At 40.7% G+C, this 19,520-nt stretch overlaps 1 protein-coding gene across 2 annotated transcripts in view; it reads left to right on the top strand.

Annotated features, from left to right (window-relative positions):
• The window catches only part of UNC5B (unc-5 netrin receptor B), a 206,366-nt gene that overhangs the window by 160,528 nt on the left and 26,318 nt on the right, over window positions 1–19,520 (top strand). For both annotated transcript variants that reach the window (XM_042459922.1, XM_042459921.1), the window contains exons 4-7: window positions 802–905; window positions 6,959–7,139; window positions 8,090–8,257; window positions 11,890–12,054. In XM_042459922.1, coding sequence (XP_042315856.1) covers window positions 802–905; window positions 6,959–7,139; window positions 8,090–8,257; window positions 11,890–12,054 — 618 coding nt within the window. The remainder of the gene's footprint in view (window positions 1–801; window positions 906–6,958; window positions 7,140–8,089; window positions 8,258–11,889; window positions 12,055–19,520) is intronic.

Genomic DNA, 19,520 nt, shown 5'->3' with positions numbered 1-19,520 from the left:
AATATGAAGTGGTCCCAAGAGAGGGGGGGGGTCTTTCCTGCTGCCAGAGCAAACTCAAATGCAGTAGTCACACTGAAAATGAAGCATCAACATTGCTAAAAGAATTTTATATCCAGCCTGTGTGGGCAAAATATAACATAAAAATCTACAGAATTGAATTATGTAGCCAGAAAACTGCATTCCTTTACCAGTATAAATCTGCTTTTTAATTGTGTTTTGTTTCTTCCCATTTTGCCAGTTGTGGAGAAGGACACAAAGATCAATCTCTAGTCACTGGCAATCTGATTCATCTACTACTGTGGCCATTCAGATTCCAGAAGGCACTTCCAAACAAAACTTTACAATGAGCTTTTGTCTGTATCCCCACAGAAATGTGGCATGCATACAGTTGTAGTGTAAAGTTTGTTGATTTAAGCAGAGAACAAAGATAATGTGCTTCCAGTATTGTAGGTCTGGCCCTTTACAATGTTCTGTATATGTTTGTATATGTTTGTCTTCCTCCACTCATCCCAGTCCAGACATGTTGGACTATAACTCCCTTCATCCCCTCCCCATATGTTGTAGTTATCAGTAATGGATATTGTTGGCTAATCTTGTGAATAAATTGGCCCTGTTGGGGAAAGTTGTCAGGTGCACTATATGAGAAAATTACTTGTACACCTTGAGCTCAATGTTTTTTCAGCTACCCTAAACTCCAGATATATTGCTGTCCCTCCATTGTGAGGGAAAGAGTTAGGCATTGCAAGCAACTTTGTGGTTAATGCTTGTGGGGTTGGGGCTTTGCTTGTTTCCCTGTCTTAGACCTGAGGAAAAACTTTGACCAGGAGCCCCTTGGGAAAGAGGTGCCACTGGATCATGAAGTATTACTGCAGTGCCGCCCCCCTGAGGGAGTACCAGTTGCGGAGGTGAGTGAACCAGGCGACAGGTGGCAACTGTGATGCCACCTTGGGATGAACCTGGGAAACTGAAAGTATGATTATTGTCACAAGGTGATATCTACCTCTTTCTGAGATAATTATTGGTGTGTGTGTGTGCGCGCGCGCACACCTAGCTTCAAGTTGCCAGTCTACTTACGGTGACCCAATTAATTTCATTGGGTTTTCCTAGGCAAGGAATACTTAGAGATAGTTTTGCCAGTTCCTTCATCTGAAATACAGTCTACAATTACTATTAAAGCACATATATGCCATTTCCCCCACATACCAAGTTATGTATAGCCTTTGGCTCATTCATTAGCTGAGATACTTGTATTCCTCCGTGTCCCTGCACCTGTATTTTGCAACTGCTCCCCTTCAATTAGGTTCATTGCAGCAGAGCTTGGGGGGGGAGGGGATTTATTAGAGCAAACAAAATCCCTCAGCCAGTATCCATTTATTTGTTTCTTGATTTCATTTATATACAGCGGACCTTCCACATCCATTGGGGTTAGGGCACAAGACTCCTATGAAAGTGAGGTTTTTTTTACCTGAAAGAACACTTCTCTAGGAATCTCTACAGGGACGTAGCCAGAATTTTGGGAAGAGGGGGGGTCCAGACCAAGTGCCACCATTATAATGGGGCTTGGGTGCGGCGGTGCAGCAGCACACACCATTCATTTTTCTAATGGAAGGGGGGGTCCGGACCCCAAGAACCCCCCCTTGGCTACGTCCCTGATCTCTAGGCCCTCCAGGGCAATTCTGTGGTCAAGTTCTGCCAGAGGTTGATCATAAAATTGCATTGGTGGACCTACAAATGCCTACAGAAATGTTCTCTCTAAGAATCTCTAGTTCCTCCTGCATGGCCTTTGGCAGAAATTGACAATAGAGTCACATAGAGAGAACCTATTAAGCAAATCCATGAATAATCAAATCCACAACAGTCAAATCTGCAGATGTGGAAGGCCGATTGTAGTGCCTCTTTCACCAACAGGGGAGATAAAGAGTCACTGGCTGTACTGGCTGGAGAATTCTGAGAGTTGTAGTCTTAAAAAGTAACTTTGCTGAGGACTGGTGTGTACCTCCTTAGTGGTGAAGGCAAGCAGGACAATCCTTGGTGAGTTTACTCAGAAGCATGTGTCTGCTAAGTGGTTTACTGGAACCTGGGAGATTATCACACCGGCAGAAAAGACGGTATGCTCCTGTCAATAGAGGTATGCTCTTGTCAATATCGGGCAATAACACGAAGATTATCACACGATATTGTGTGATGTCACGATTATCCCAGAATTATCCCATGAATAAAGAGGAATTCTAGCACCGCTTTTTACTCATGGAAAATCCCTGTGAATAAAAAGTGATGATAGAATTCCTCTTTATTCGCAGGATAATCACAAAGTCACGCAACGTTATGTGATAATCTTTGCATTATTTCACAGAATTGACAGGAGCATACCTGTATGCTCTTGTCTTTTTTTGCCAGTGTGATAATCTCCCTAATCTGTCAACAGGCATAAGGTTGCATTGTCTGTTATGTGTATCCAGTTTATATGCTTAAAGCCCTCCATGAACCACTCAGTCTTTTTTGCTGCAAAGTAGAATCATTTCCCTCTAGTGTCCTCTTATCATCCCATTAGAGTTTGTTCAAGTTGTTTGCCTTAAATACCACCGCTGGCCCAGTTTTTCCTAAATTTCTTCTTTATCAGCTTAACTGTGCTACACAAAGGGCAAGCAGTTCACATCCCCATCACATTTGCCCTTCAGTTTTCAAACTTTCCACCAGGCTTGGAAAGTTGCTTTTTTTGGCCTACAGCTTCCAAAATTTCCCAGCTATTATGGCCACTGGTCCTGCTGGGTGGGAAATTCTGAAAGTCACAATCCAAAAAGCAACTTTTTTCCAGTATATGTAAAAATATTTCCCTGCTGTGGGGAAGAAGATTGGATGGGGGCAGCTTGCTCTGGTCTTGTATTCCTCATCACCTCCAAAGGGGAACTACAGCACAGAAGTGCAGAATACTGTCTTCTGCAAGGATTGTAGGAGGCAGCGAATTATCATAGGATTTGTGCCAGGGGAGTTTTATTTCCTCTCCAGACTGGTAACTCTGGCTGTGGACCAGGCATACAGCCAAAACTGCCAATAAGCATTTGTGGGTTAGTGTACCTTCCGAGGCACTGTGAAAAACTGCTAATACTCATTAGGCAAAGAGAGTCCCTGCAAAAAGGTACAGAGGACTCTCCTGAACTTCCTGCTTTTTCAAGCAACACATTCATTCTAGAGCAGGGTATAGAACCAGGAACGATCCCAAGAGCATCTGCTTCTGTAAGGCAGAACCGCCCTTTTTTAAATCAGCATCTGTAACCAAATCCCATTCTTCAACAACCACAGAGCAGATGCACTGCAAAAAGCTGTCAATGACCAATCAGACATGAGCAATGAAAAGAAAGGATACAAGGGCCCAGCAGATGCACAGTCTGCATGGGAGAAATGGTGGCAAAGAATTTGAAGCTCCAGATCAGGAGCTCTTTCACATTACACAACTCTGGCACTAAGATTCTGCTTTAGCTGGCACGGTTCCATCTTAGGGAATCCTGGGGTATGTAGTATGGGGAGGTACTACAGCTCCCTGTCAAAGAATTCTGAATAACCCTGCCAAAACTGCAAACGTCAGGACTCCATAAAAGGGACCATGGCTGTTAAAGTGCAATCATAGTGTTATATGTGAAAAGGCCCTAAGTCTAAAAACAACTACAACCCAAATTCAAAAGTGTGTATTAATTTCAGGGTGGCCACATGGAAAGGAAGACATGGCTCCTGTACCTTTAATGTTCATATGGGACTTTCAGAAGCATCAAAAACTTGTCATGGAAGTTGTACCTACTGAATTTGCATGCAACAAGCTATTAAAAGTAGAGAATCACTGTCTTTTTTGTGTGTGGCAACTCTAATTTGGGCCAATCCTAAGAGTGTTCTGAATCTAATAATGTCTGGACTTGTACTGGCAGAGCACTCTGAGATTTACTGGTTGTACCAGAGATGAAAGAATATTTGTAAATATTTGGAAGAATTGTTGAAAAATGTATTTCTTGGGTGTAGAGAAACCCTGGTGGGAACAATCCTGGACTGACAAGAATCTTTACAGTTTGGGACGTATTCTGTGCAACATTTGCATGTGGTCATTTCTACATATTCCCATGCATAAATAGTATTTTCTCCTCAGAAAAGGCTGTTTGTTGGGCAGAAACGGATTTTTTCTGCTCAAAACAACCATGTGTCAATTTTGTGCAGACTCAACAGATGGCCCCTAAGTAGCAGCTCCATGCTGCCTCTGGAAACACTGGATCGGGGCTGTGGCAACCACATGCTGCCACCCTGATCTGGACTTTCCATGGCACAAAGAGAAATCAGAGAAAGCGACTGCTTTTTGCACCACGGAAAAGGCCCCTTACCGCCACCACCATAGCTCTTCGGTGCTCCTTTGGTGCAGCGCTTATAAATGCTGCGCCAATGTAGTGCGTGAAACTCCTGCCATGCAGTTGGGCACTCAGTGTGACGCTGGCATGGGGGCAGCCAGCATGTGTACACCATGCCCCCATGCCGCTCCCATGCCAGTGTATAATGCTGGTCTGTTTAGTCCCTCAGTCCCAAATTAGGAATTATCTTCAAAAAACCAGTCCAGCCTTCACAGACTTTCTTCCAGTGGGAAGAAAATTGCTAAAATTACTTGTTGCTTCCTTCACGAGGAAAATTGGTGAAGAATTACATTCCTAGGCTAGGCTGCTGCTTCCTCTCCAGCTGTGATTGTTGCCTTCTCGCTGAATGTATTATTTCTCATTCCTTAAGACAAATGCCAGAATAAATGCTTTAAAGCCATCCAGAAATGTCTTCAATCTCCTGCCTTTTCCTTTCTTTCTTTTTAAAATCTGCCATGTAGATCTGCAGTGTGGCTGCTGAGATAATCTGTCTACTCTCCCCCTCCCCACTTCTATTTTCTGTCCATTGGTAACAAGAAACTTGCTGCCTTCCTCTCACAGCTGGTCACATCTGTGCCTTTCCAGAAGGCACCTCATGAAGGTGAATAATTATAGGCAAGGATGCAATTTTCCCACCGTGGATGATTCATAAATCACAGGCAACTACCATTGCTCTCAAAATATCTGTCCAGCCACCCACTCCTCACTTACACATGCAGCAACTTGTAAGGCACACTCATCTGCCCCATTGTTCTCTACTACTGCTGTAAAAGTTCCAGCTGTGAGTGTTGGCACCTTAACAGACTTCCTGTTTATAGGCAGCAAATGAAGACAGAAAGGTAAATGAATCGGCCCCTTGATGTTGGATTGGGACCATGATGGATAGCTTCACTCTGAGGCCGTCTGCTTTCATTATTCAGCATAAGTGTTTATTTTAGGCAGCGGATCTGTTATTCTGACATCTAATAACATACTTAACCTCCACACCTGTTCAACCCAGCCTTCTCTTCCTCCCACATGGGCTGATCAGCCATTAACCCCTGACAGAATTTAGCAAAGAAAACATAAGAATGAATGGATGTCTAGTGAGGAAGGGCGAGAGGAGCAATTAGACCTTGGGAATATCAACCCTCGTAGATTTTTCCTGATGTGTCAGGGTGAAAGTCCATCATTTCTTCCCCCACCTCTTTACACACCAAGAATTTCTGTGTAAACAGGCAGGGTGGTGTAATGGCTGGTTGTTGGCTAGGAGCTGGGAAACTCTAGCTCACATACCTTTCTTGAAGATTACAGAGTGTGAAAAAAATGCTGGCTACAATTCTCAAAAGGCAGATTCTATCACTGGCAGGCCTGACCCTTAGGTACAAAGAGGTGCCCACCTCAGACATTGGCATGTGGGAGGGTGCCATATTGCTCACTCTCCCATACGTCCTTTGCAACATCACACTCTCACCCTCCCTTGTTTTAGAGGGCTATTATCAGGTTAAAACTGCTGGTTTCAGCTGCTTGGTGGAGGGAAGAGCAAGGTACAAATGTGACAAACAAATTAATCCAGTATATGCCTGGCCTCCTCCCTTGCTTACAAATGGTGAGGTGGTAGAATTAGGCCATTCCAGACCCAGCTGGTATGGCAGATGGGAACAAAATTAAAAATAGAAAATTTCTGTGTAAGGAAGACTGTCCTTTCTTGAACAGTGAGCCAAACGCAGGTGTCGTGAAGCACTGAGGTTTTCTAGATTAACAGATACTTTTTAAAAAGAAAATATATATATATAATATGATGAATGATACAACTCCTATGTAACTTCATTTATTAAGCCACTATATACTTGTTCATTTATTTATTCTATTTAGGACCTTGTACATACCAGCACAAGATGAGGGAGGATGTTTTCAGTCTTGTCCCAAAGCATTTTTCCCCCTGAGGAAGAACACCAAATAATGCCCCCTTCCCCAAGTCAAGTACCAGAACACCCCAGCCAGCCATTTATTTCAGTACATCAAATAATTTTATAGGTACCCCTGTATCCCTGGCAGTAAAAAAAAAAATACAATAATTTTGAAGTAAATAGCTAAGCATTTGCTGTCCTTTTATGGTTCCCAAAATTTGCAACTTGAGGCAGCTGCTTCACCCCACCTAATCTAGGTCTAGTCCTGTATATATTGTATACTGGCATTGGTAAAGACTAGAATAGAATAATGGGACAGACTGGAATGGAAAGGAAAGAATATTCTTCAAAAATGGTTGAAATACAAGTTTTTGAATGTCAAGATAGCCTGATGAAATGATTCCTGGACTGACAAGAATCTTTGCAGTTCAGGACTTATTCCCTGAGAAATTTGTATGTGATTATTTTGTGCACAGAAAATATATTTCATTATCTTGAGGACCATGTGCTGTTCACCTTTATGTATCATTGCATGTTTACACAAGAAGTACATGTAAAATACATTAAAAAAAATTCCGATGAGAAGTGTTAATTGTTTGTCTCCTTCACCTTTCCTTGTCTTCTCCCTGTCCCACCACACCATCCCTCCTCTTCCTATTTATCTTTTTCCGTTTACCCCTTAAGGTGGAATGGCTAAGGAATGAGGATGTGATTGACTCTTCACAAGACACTAACTTCCTGATAACCATTGACCATAACCTCATCATCAAGCAGGCACGACTTTCTGACACTGCCAACTATACCTGTGTGGCCAAGAATATTGTGGCCAAACGGAGGAGTACCACAGCCACTGTGATTGTCTATGGTATGGACTTCTTGTTTGACCGAAGTAGCATATACTGTGGGAAGAGAGATGTTCAAAACTGTGGGGTAATTTAAGTTTCCTAAGGCTTCAGCCTTTGCTAAGGAAGCAAAAATATTGAATACCAAAATGTTAAAGCCAAGCCTGTTAGCATCTAGCTTTAAATTTTCAGAGTAACAGAAATGTGCTCTTGTCTAACGATGTTTTCCTTAGAACTGAGACTGACTTCAAAAAACAACAAACACATAGTTTGTAGTTTAATCTCTACATAGAAGCTATATCCTAATCTAGCTAGTGAATAGTTCAGGTAAGAGAAATATTTATCTGGATATCTTTCCAAAGAAAGTTGAGAGAACAGGAAGATGGAAATACAACAGCTCAGGAGGAATCTTTGAGAGAATGTCTGTTAGTCCCAAAGGGAGAATGACCTAAGTCACATGGTTAGCTTGAATGAGACAGAGAGAGGGAGGGATTTGCATGCAGGAAATCCCTATCTATCTAAGGAGGTAGAAAGAGAATGCAAAAAATCTTCCAACAAAAACAAATAACTAATTCGAAAGCATTCTTAACAGTTTAATTCTTCCACTCAGTAATCTGGGGGTTGCACATTTTCCTATTTGTCTTAGTATTCTATTTTAACAGAGTACATTACTACACATTATTGATTTGCTTTTCAAACACAGAAATACACTTCTGACCACTTCTAAATTTGCTTTGAAATTTTTTATTTTTTCGTGTGTGGCCCCTGGAATTAGTGCCAGGAACAGACAGTTGTTCCCTAGGCACATTGCATTTGCCTACTGCCATTGCAATTCAAGGACTGGCCAAAGGAAAAAGTAGTTCTAAGGATTAGGTTGGTATTGCTGTTTTACAGTCACTCACCTCTTGTTTTCTTTCCATTTATAATTCTATTATGTCAAAATATTTGTTTGCATTTCCTTCTCTGCTCATAGTGAATGGGGGCTGGTCAACCTGGTCAGAATGGTCTCTGTGCAGCAATCGCTGTGGCCGTGGATGGCAGAAGCGCACCCGGACCTGCACCAATCCAGTTCCTCTTAATGGTGGCTCTGTTTGTGATGGACAGTCCTTCCAGAAGCTTGCCTGTACCACTATGTGCCCAGGTAAGTGGACCCTGGATCCAGATTCTGTACATGACGAGTCCTGTACTTGCTTCTTCCATGCAGGATCATTTTCACTTTGAATGGTTGAGCGATATTCCTCTGGTGGACCTGGCCAAAGAAGCACATAATGGACAATGAGGAATAAGATTGATAAGAAATGTAGATCCTGTCAGTGTTAAAGTGCAAAGTGGTCCTGTTCACTTTTCAAGCCAGCAAGCCATGCATTTTGTGAGAGTGTACAATTCCATCAATCTCTTCTCCAGCTTCTGTCTTTTCCCCTCATGCCCACTGAAGTTGTCCATGCCCAATCCTCCTTGGAGTGTCCCTCAGATGCCCAGGGCCTTTCTTAGGATGTTTTTATGTTAGCTACCATATATACTCAATTATAAGTTGATCTCACATATAAATTGAGGGCACGTTTTGGGACCAAAATTATGGATTTTGCTATGACCCATGGATAAGTCGAGGGTAAAATTTAGGGACAAAGTAAAGGAAAACAATGCTAAAAAACTTAGAGGATTCCAGCAGGCATAACTATTTGTGCAAATACTAAAGACTGGATGGATGAGAGAGTAGAAGGGGGTCACTGCTTCCAGGGAAGATCAAACACCTGCCATTAAAATACAGTACTTACATTGACCCGTAGATAAGTTGACTAAGGTTTTGGGATTAAATTTTCAACCTAAATTTCTTGACTTATACATGAGTATATACAGTATATTTCTCCAAAGCCTGGGTTTCCACAACCCAACTGATTTTTTTTCCCTGGTATGTGAGTGGTACCATTTTAGTCACACAAACTGGCACTTACACTTGCATATCAAAAATAGTTATCCTAGGTACTATTTCCTGATAAAGCTGTCTTCCTACTTGAAGGAAACTAGAATAACTTTGATTAATTGAGCATTAATATAGAGAAGCATTCTGTTTTCTTGCCCTGGGCTTTTACAGTGGTTTGGTTTGCCATCAAGGGATTCTATTATGTCTGGATTGTTCAGAACTGGAGTAAAAGCTTTATAAGGAAAGAGAGGCATTTTCTAGATAATGGTAATGGTGATGGAAATAGAATATAGTTTATTTCCTGTTTTTATATGCATAAGTATACTCAAAACAATTAACAAAAGAAACATACACCCACAAACAGTGTAACAATAACCAGATAAAATAATTTAAAACATATCAAATTATACACTATCTGTCATTGACATAAGTTTGTAGAGCTGTAGTATCAAGGGAAAAACACTTTAAAAGAGCTAAAGCCTAGATATAAAAAGCTTGTTGAATAGATGCATTTCCATCATCTGCCTAAACATAAAAAAGAGCTCCATGAGTAAGGCTCTCCAGAGAAAAGAAAGTTAAAAGGTAACATAATAGCCATGTTTAAATATTTGAAGGGATGTCAAATTGAGAATGGAGCAAGCTTGTTTTCTGCTGCTCTAGAGACTAAGACACAGAGCAGTAGATGCAGACTACATGAAAAGAAATTCCACCTAAACATTAGGAAGATCTTCCTGATGGTAAGAGCTGTTTGATATATGCTGCCTCAAAGAGTGGTGGGGCCTCCTTCATTGGAGGTTTTTAAAAAGAGGCTAGATACCCCTCTGTTGGGGGTGCTTTGATTGTGTATTCCTGCATGGCAGGGTGTTGGACTGGATAGCCCTTGTGGTCTCTTCCAACTCTATAATTCTGTGATCCTATGATTCAGAGTTTTGGGGCTGGTACCAAAAAGACTGTATTGTATTATATTTCCTGTGTATGGGACAAAGAACTGGTCATTTGAGACAGTTCCTGGGGCTTAAGGGAGTTCGTAGAAGAGGAGGCTTACCTGAATAAAACAAAGGTTCTTTTGTGCCACTTGTGTCCAGGAGCAAAGTCAACCTGTCCCTTTGCTCCCCAGAACAAGCAGGCTGTGCACCAGTGGACAGTCACCACCTTTTTATGGATGACTATTCACATTTCTTTGCCTTTATGTTTTGGAGACCTTAAAAGCTGTAATTCATGTGACTTAATGTCTACTCCCCCCTCCCTTCTGTTGTCCTTTTTCTCACATGACAGTGTGCATTGCCAGTAAAGCCAGCTATTACATGGAGGATGGTTGCTGTTACTCATTGTTTTGATCCAAAGAAGCAAAGATAGCTCAGAGATCCTTTTAGAAGATCTGCCAATACCTATGGGCTTGTCTGACTGACATTCCCATCTCAGTTCTGACTTAATTCGGCAATGTTTATCTGGAATAAGATGAAGAATACAGTACATTATTCAACAGTCACATTGGCTAAGCTATTTCACAGACTTGAACATTTAGCCAGTTAAGTTTAAACACTGTAGCTTGTGCAGAAAGTTCAGTGTATTTGAAGCAGCCAGAGGAAAAAATAACAAAAAGTTACCATTCCTGCTTTAGAAAACAAGCTGCCCATTTCCAAATGTCATTTATTCAGAATAGCTCATTACTCAATTAGAACCATCGTAAGATATTAGGCAGTGAGGGAAGACATCCAACATCTCAGTTGACACAGAATTTAGTGTGTGTTCTATTGAGTCACAGTCCAAAAAAGACTTGCAATTTAGAGAAAGAATGGCTAACATCACAACATCTGCTTAGTATCAAGATGTGTTGTTGCAAAGTGCAGGGGAAAAGAACAGCTTCATAATGGATCTAGCCCAGAGGATGAGTGGAGAACTAGGATCAACAGTACTATGAAGAAGTACAGTTAAAAAAACGTAAAGTAAAAGAAAAATTCATATAAAATTCAGCACATTTTGTGTCTGGTTGCTCTTTTTTGATGTAAACAAAAAATAAAAATGTACTTCATGATGGGAAGTTTGACTCCCAGATGATCCAGGATCTACAATACAATTTACTAATCAAATATATTACATTTCATATTGTTTTTGAACTTACATTTTATGAATAATTGCATTAAGAACAAATGGTGCAGCACTTTTAGACTGAAGTTCCCATTTCAGAACTTAAAGCACCCTGTTAACTCTGTACTTAGCCTAGGGCAAACCACAGTCTCTCAACTCACTCTGTTATTAAGCAGTGGGGGGATAATTGTATTGTACTACAAGTTGGTCATAAGGATTGCTGAGAAAAAGCATGTGAAGAGTTCTGAATGCTCAAATGAAGCTCACAATGCTGTTTGTGCCTGAAGGCTTTACCATGCTGGTATAGTCTGCCACATAAGGGCAACATCAGGCAAGGCAAATTCTTGCACAGAAACACTGTGCAGCAAATAACATGTAACCTGTGAATAGATAATCAGACAAGACGCCTGCACACAGAAACATGTTGCTCTCTGCTTAGATGGTGGGAAGTAACATTCACCATGGTTTTCTAAAATGTATGTATGTGGTGAAAGTAATGCCTGTATGACCACCACACATGAAAATTCATTTGCGGTTATTTTGAACTTTTATAAACTTTCCATTGGGTCGCACCTGTCAGAAAGTGCCATTGTGTTCAAATCAGGAGTTATTTGGGCAGTGTTGCAAATGCTTCAATAGATAGATAGTCGGTCCTGCAAGAAATTGTTTTCCTGTTGTTTCCCCACCCCTCCACCTTGTCCCTGTGGGTCTCTGATGTCTTTTTTCTTTCTGTGCTTGGCTGTCTTTTTTTTTCTGGAGTGCAGTAGATGGTGCTTGGACAGAATGGAGCAAATGGTCTGCCTGTAGCACAGAATGCACACACTGGAGGAGCAGAGAGTGTATGGCCCCATCTCCCAAAAATGGAGGCAAAGACTGCAGTGGAGTGTTGCTTGACTCCAAGAACTGCACCGATGGACTCTGTATGCAAAGTAAGTCCATTTGCTGTAGCTAATGTAGGCAAGAGGGAAAGAGAAGGCAAGTCTGAAGTCAACCCTAAGCAATGTTGGATCAATGTGTTTCCCCCATATTTACCTATGAGACATTCTGCAGATGAACATAGCAGAGGATCTAGAGGATCAGTATTTATTTATGGTAGTTATTTATGGTACTTAAATATGGTACTAAATAAATAAATACTTATGATAGTCTACTGTCACTCAAGATGAGTTCTATGGCCTCTTCACAATTCATACTTTGATGTGTTTAACCATGACTGTGATTTAAAAATATCTGCTTGTGAGTGATTACAGTTCCCTGTTGAGTATATATTCAACAGCAAATCTGAGTTTGACACCCTTCCCTGGAGCCCTCCAGATAAGATTGACTGCAACTTCCACCATCCCCAGCCAGCATGTCTGGTGGACCATGGTGATGTGAATTGCAGTTCAATAAATTTGTAGGGTGCCAGATTGGGGAAGGCTTATATAATGTGTAAAGCAGCACATGACCTCTGGGTTTGACTTACACCATCATCCTAGTGAATAAGTGGAAGTCTTACTGAGCAGACATGCTTAGGATTGGTCTGTGAATAGGTATAGCAAGACTGCAAGAGTTCAAGTTGTTCTTGAAAGTTGGTTTGAAAGACTGATATTCATGACTAACGCAGAAGTCAATGGATATTCCAGTTATTCAATATGTTTGAGCCTTCGGTTTAGTGCAGGGGTGGCGAATATGCAGCCATTCAGAAGTTGTTTGGAGTGCAACTGGCTATGCTGGCTGGGCTAATTGGAGTTACAGTCCAGCAGTATTCGGAAAACCCTATGATTCTTACCCTGCTATAAGAGATGTTAGGAATGATACACTTGGATACTTTTAGTTTCTATAATACAAAAACACATTGAGAGAACTGTTGGGAAATGTACAAGAAAGGTCAAGTAGATGAAAGACCACATTTATTGATTGGGCTTGGTTCCTGACATTGAATGTGAATCTTCTGAAAGCAAGTATAAAAACTATTCTTCATGTATTCCATGCTGTCATTCAGAAGGCATGGTGGTAAGGGCATTTATATTCGTACAGATTAAAGAGGGTGACTGCAGGAAGAGATTCTGCATTCTCTTTTTGATATGTGGAAGGAAGAAATAGACATTACAGACTAAAGGAAGTGTAAAATAGTATCTTGTCCAATTGGAATAAAGAGGAACCTTATACTCCATCATTATTGATTCTTCCTTTAAAACTCATTTTTGGCATGTTGAAGAAAAAAAATCAAAAAAATTGCCAGCCACCAGATTTGTTGTCCCTATGCAAGAGCAAAAAAGTCAAAGCTTTTTTCTGTCAGCAGCAGCAACAGCAGAAAAATAAAATAGTAAATTTTAAATATGTGCAGAAAGTTTATTTTGTGGGGGAAAACTTATTTTGCACAGAAGTGGTTCCCCCGAAAGGTCAGACAAAAAGATACACCAAACACTTTTGTACTCCTCCTGTCAGAAGAAAACTTTTTGGTCCCCATCACAGGTTGATGAGGAATAAATCACTGGATTCCTAAAATCCACTGCTTGGCTACTCCCAATCAATGTGAAATCTAAACACTCAACCTTTAGTTTTAATTTTCCTCTAACTCATGCTCCTGAAGACTGCAAGACTTGTCTGATTCCTTTAACCAACCTCCAGCATGCACTTTTCGTCCTTTAGGACATTTCTTAGGTCAGAGACACATACTGTGTGGCAATTTTTCATTGTTCTTTCTTTAACAATAAACATTTCATGATATAACAGTAGTTAAGCCAATGAGAGGCTGTAGTTGAGTGGCATCAAAGAAAGCATAAAGTGAATGAACTTTACCTGACTATTTCTACTCCAAGGTTCAAGTACAGTTGAGAAACCAGGTGACTTGGTATATTCCTTGCCCTCTTTCCCGAAATAATCAAACATTGCTACAAAAATATCCTTATTTAAGAGGGAAGATTCAGTTTTCTAATCCTATCTTTTAAAATGTGTCAGTGCTGCCACCTGCTGTTGCCATGTGGATTTCAATTGAGATGCCTTACTTTGGTTATTTTTCCCTGGGCCTGAATCCTGTCCTCCCAGAATGTCAGCCCCTACAACGTGCTGCACTCTTACCTTGTGCCCTTGCTGTATGACTGCTTGCGTGTCATCTTCAATGAAATCAGTAGATTGACCCATGCTGGCAGAGAAAGGAGGAGGAGCAGGAAGAATCCTGTACAGAAATATGGTTTCAAAAACATTTTTCATTTTACAAAAAGCATTTTGCCCTTTTGTAGCTGCTGGCTCTGGAGAAGCTCATTGCTGGGGAAAATTAAAGCATCGTGACAGCTGAGGTTGGGTGAAGTTTGCAGGCAGAATCAAGCTGTGTGCTGTGCCAGCTTGCCTGCCTGCTGTTGGCGATTAACACTTAGCAGTCAAAAGGTGCTGAGAAGAAAACAAGCAGCAATGCACTGAGAGGCAAGGGCTGCTGGTCTTGAGCCATCTCCCCCTAAACACTCCAATCAGTACTTCAACCATGTAACTTTCAAAGGGCTGGGAGAGAAGTGGGGCTTTCCAGCAATCTCTGTATTAATCTATCCATTTGTTCGTCTTCAGAAAGGGCTTGAATAGTTGTTGCAGATCATACAATTAGCAATGTATGGCCCAAATACTTGTTCTTCCCTCCCAAGTGGGTTGTTATCCGTTATCTAGGATTGATATTCCAAAGACATGGTGGGTTGGGAAGATTGAATTTCTTGTTCCATGTGATTCAGATGAAGGTTGCCTCTGACTGAGATTCACATTGTTTGATCCAGGTGCCTAGCTAAGTGCCAATCTATACATATTTGTGTGAGGATAAGAATCCATTAAAATCCATGAACCCTGTAAGCCAGATGTAGATAACTGGCCTACCATGTAATTTGGGCTACGCCTCCCATAATCAGTTTGTTAACTAGGGCTGATCAGAATGTTAGGCCAAAAATATTGAGGGAGATAGAATTGCTCACCACTGCAAAAACTTTGAGATGGGTTAAGTAAAAGAGGGAAAAAAACCACAAAGTGGAGTGGGGGCTCAGAGAAAGGGTTCTGCAAGAACACACAAGCCAACACCTTTGGCTGCCTTCCCTCCTATGGGTCTTAGATAGCCTCAGTGCATACTCTCTAAAGGAAAATTCTTAATGTAGTGGCAACAAACTGACAATGTAAATATTTCAGCATGCCCTCCGTGGAGCCCTGGGAACTCATGATGCAACTCAGTGTCACAGACACTTCTCCACATATTGTTGAAAGCATGGAATGCAACTGGGTTTCTGAGATCTCCCTTAGAAATTGTGATAGGTTAAGATACAATGTTAAAATGTTTTTCCCAATAGGAGAAGGGGGGAAAGGACATAGAGAGTTTCCCTGGTTATGGATGTTCTTGGACCAATATGCTTGTAACATTTCAGTTCAGGGTTTGCTTTATTGTTCTAGAGTTTGGATAAGTTACCTTTTGGACTACAACTCCCAAAATCTGGCTGCATGAGAAGAATCTGTAGCCCAAGAAATTAACTTTTCCAAGCTCTTCCCCTCCTTCCTTTTAGGCATCTTGCCTGTGTTAACTATGACTTGTTTCTCATTCTCATGAGTCTCATTAATATGTGCCTCCTTCTCCCATTATGTGATAACTGTGTGTGTGTTTGTGTGTGTGTGTGTTTAAACAATGCTTAATTCACACGATTGCACCTAAGCACTTCTGGACCAGTTCTGCAAAATATGTATTGTGTTCAACAAAGGGAAGAAAAAAGAAGGGATTTGCAAACAGGATGGTGAAATAGCTCGGTTTAGCTATCTGCAGGAGAAACTGACCAGGTGGCTGTTGTGAATGAGTTGAGTGCAGAGGCACAATTGATCACATAAAACAAAAAGGTATGGGTCACGAAGGTGAGAGAGCAAGATACTTGCATCTCAACACTTCTAGCTGGATGAGTTGCAGGAAGCTGTATGTCTCCCTTAATGAGAAACATTACAAGCTTTGTGGAGGGGAGAGGGTGCAGAGAGACCAGAAGTGGGGCAGTAAACAAGGACCATAACATATCTCAGGCCATAGTAAAGGTGTCAGCTCCCTGCATGACCATCAGTAGCAAATGGCATGGAAAAACCATTGCTTTGAATACACCCTTAGATTTGTAGTGCCCCCATATAGTTGGGCTACACATCTTATTACTTACCAAGCCAAAATGTGTCCCCAGAAGCCATATATTCTGGCATGAGGAGGTTTATCAAGCCCCCAAATAGTCTGCCACGGATAACCAATAGGCAGTGGTCTGCTTGATGTTTCTGAAGTCGTGTGGCCCTGATTAGAGAATTAGAGATTAGAGCTTGGACTGAGTTCATACAGAAGGTGCCTTAAAAAGAGAAAATGTCTCTGAACGTCTTTCAAATAATGGGCTGTCCTCTATAAAGTAGGATATCTAATCATGCTTATACATCTGCTATGTTCATATATACATTAGCCATCAGCTTGTGCATAGTGATGATGTATCTGTGCCGTTTAGGATGATGATGTAGCTATAACATTACAGGGATTGCTTCCTGGTGTTTTGAGCAGATGCAAAAGTACAGCTGCTTGAGTACAAAGGTTGTGGAGGAATGTGTGTGAGCCACTAATGCTTATAGTTTATATGCAGCTTCATTCTGCCTGTAGCATACAGTCTTCCTCTACCTTTTTCCTTTACATTTACCAGGGCTGCCAGTCGCCTTTTGTTTTCTTTTATTGCCCATCTTCATGTGACACATCCTCATTTTTTCAACTTTTTTTTCTCCAACTTCATTTCCCTAACAGATAAAGATTGCAAGTGAACCCAAAAGTCACCGTAAGTCTCCCATTTCATTACCATTTCTTTCATTGCTATACATTCTTGGGTTGGTTTGGTTTGGTTTGGTTTTGGCCGTTTGTGCCTTCTTCTGGAGTACTCTCTGTCTCCATGTTTCTCCATGTAGCTCTGTAGCCTCAAAGGAGGTTGCAATGAAATAAAAATTGAACATTCAGCCTTTGATAAAGTATGCGTACATTTCAGGCTTAATAGACTTGCAGGCACTACACTGGTTTTTTTTTTCTTTAAAAATAACACAATAGAAACAAAAGGGTTTTATTCCAAATATAATAATGATGAATCATTAAAGCTAGAGATTGTGCATTCTTATATTTGAAGGGAGAGGGGACAGAGACAAGAAAATATTCTATTATTCCCTCCCGACAATATTAATTTCACCTCCATTTGTTCACTCAACTTTTAGTAACTGACTACGTGAACCCACTGGCATAAAGTATATCTATAGCAGTAACACCTAGATTACATTCACACTGCACAGTTACAGCAAATTACTCACTAGCAGTAACAGTGGAAGAAGCATTACTGTCTTCATGACATCATCCATATTACAAAGTATGTTCTTAATGCAGGGATGCAAAATCTGTGTCCCTCCAATGTCGTTGGACTATAACCCCCATCAGCTTTCAGTACTTGCTGTGCTGGGTATGTCTGATTTTAACTGCAGCCCAACGCACTGGAAAGCCACAAGTTGTCCTCCCTGCTTACGCTTCTTTAAATTTCCATGCAAAGGGATCTTTCCGCAATTTTGAGACTAGCTGAAAGATAGAAGTTGTAGCATGAGCTTCATAGACTGAGCTGACTTCCTCAAATACTTAAATTCCAGTTACTTCTCATTCATTTCTCTTCCCTATTCCTTGTGTCTCCATGGGGATGTTGTATTTGCTTTTATGCTGCCTTTCTCCCAGCCAGGACCCAAGGCAACGTCTATAACACATTAAAAATGTTTATAAAAAGTTCAAGACAAATTTAAAAAGAAACATTAAAACACGATAAAACCAATTAAAAACATACAAAAGTTAAAAACAAATAAAGCATACAACTACATAAAAACTCCTGTGTTCCCAAAATACCAGAGAAAATCCTAAACAGTATCAGATTAAATACAATATAAAAATCACCTTGGTTCTGCTCCAGATATGTCCTTGTGTCATTGCAGGACAATGTGAGAAAGAAATTGGGAAAACCATGAGAGAAGGTTAATGAAAAGGGGAAAGAATACCTTCAAGAGTGGCTACATAAATATATCTAAAGTAAAGTAAAACTCTGAAAAGTTACCTTTTGGGACTACAGCTCCAGAATCCCTCTGAGAGAGTTGCCAAAGCCAGGCTTGCTGAGGTATTCTAGAAGGGGTCATCCAAAAAGAATCCTTTACAAGCCCTGGAAAGTTTTGATGAGACAACTCTTCTCTGTAGCATCTGCATCCTCTGGGCTAAATGAACATTCTCTTGGGCTAAACCTACAATTGTCTGCCCTGTCACAGTCCAGAGAAAATAAAGTGCATACATGTACTACGGATCCTATTGGGAATCTCTAGCTCTCTGCCAGATTCTGCCCATGAAAGAAGGGGCTCTTTCTGGACAGAATTACTACAGAATTTTGAAGAATCCAAGATCACTGGGGTTTTGTTTGGGTTCTTGTTTTGGCATAATGCAGGAGAAAGGATGAGGCTGAATGAAATCTAGTATAGTGGGGAAAAGAGGAAGAGAACTGTGACTTAGCCACATTGTCACCAAAGAGGTGGATGGTGCTTTAGTTCCTAATGAGAGTAAATAGGGTTGTTTGCTGCCAAAACAGGCCAATGAAGAGGGCACTTAATTCAAGGACTGTTTGTCATCAGTTCTGTGCATTCAGCATTTTAGATCAGCAATACTTCCCCCCCATTTATACACGCTTAGTTCAAGGCAGATTACTTTTACCACATTCCCTTCCGTGCACCAAGGGAGACCAAAGAGGCACAGCATGCATATGTATAAATAGAGGCAAAGTTAATTGGGGTTTTGCTACTATTCTGCTGTGTGCCTAGAAGGTTAATTGCCTAGTCATTTGAAAGCATAAGGAGAAGGGCATAAAAAACACTGGGTTAGGACTTGTCAATCTTGAACCAACATTGATCAAAGAACTTACGGGATAACAGTATTGATCACATCTACAGAATGCTAACATGATTGTGTAAAATGCATATGTTGTAAATAAACAAAACAGATACATATAGTGATGTTCCAAATTTTCAAAGTCAACATGTCTGTGTAAACACATAAATGCCAACATTTATCTCAAGTATACAAAACATAACACAATGGCTATACAGTGGGAAGAATTATAAAGTAGGGCATACAGTAGCTGGAATGCTATGCAGCAGGAGCCAAAAGGCATGTAGGAATAACCTGCTTTTAAGAGATTTCATCAGATACCAATCTAAAGTGCCAATCTGTCCAAAACAATATGTCACACAGACTTAAATAAGCTTATTCATAAGCCCATAATGATTTGCTGAATTGGGAAACCTCCAAACCAGGAAAATAGGACTGCCAGACTATTTATTTATCCTAACACAATTATTACTTGCATGTATTCTTGTCTCCCCCGCAAAA

Source organism: Sceloporus undulatus, chromosome 3 (genome assembly GCF_019175285.1).
Source record: "Sceloporus undulatus isolate JIND9_A2432 ecotype Alabama chromosome 3, SceUnd_v1.1, whole genome shotgun sequence".
NCBI lineage: Eukaryota > Metazoa > Chordata > Lepidosauria > Squamata > Phrynosomatidae > Sceloporus > Sceloporus undulatus.
This window is presented reverse-complemented; position numbering and strand designations above follow the sequence as displayed.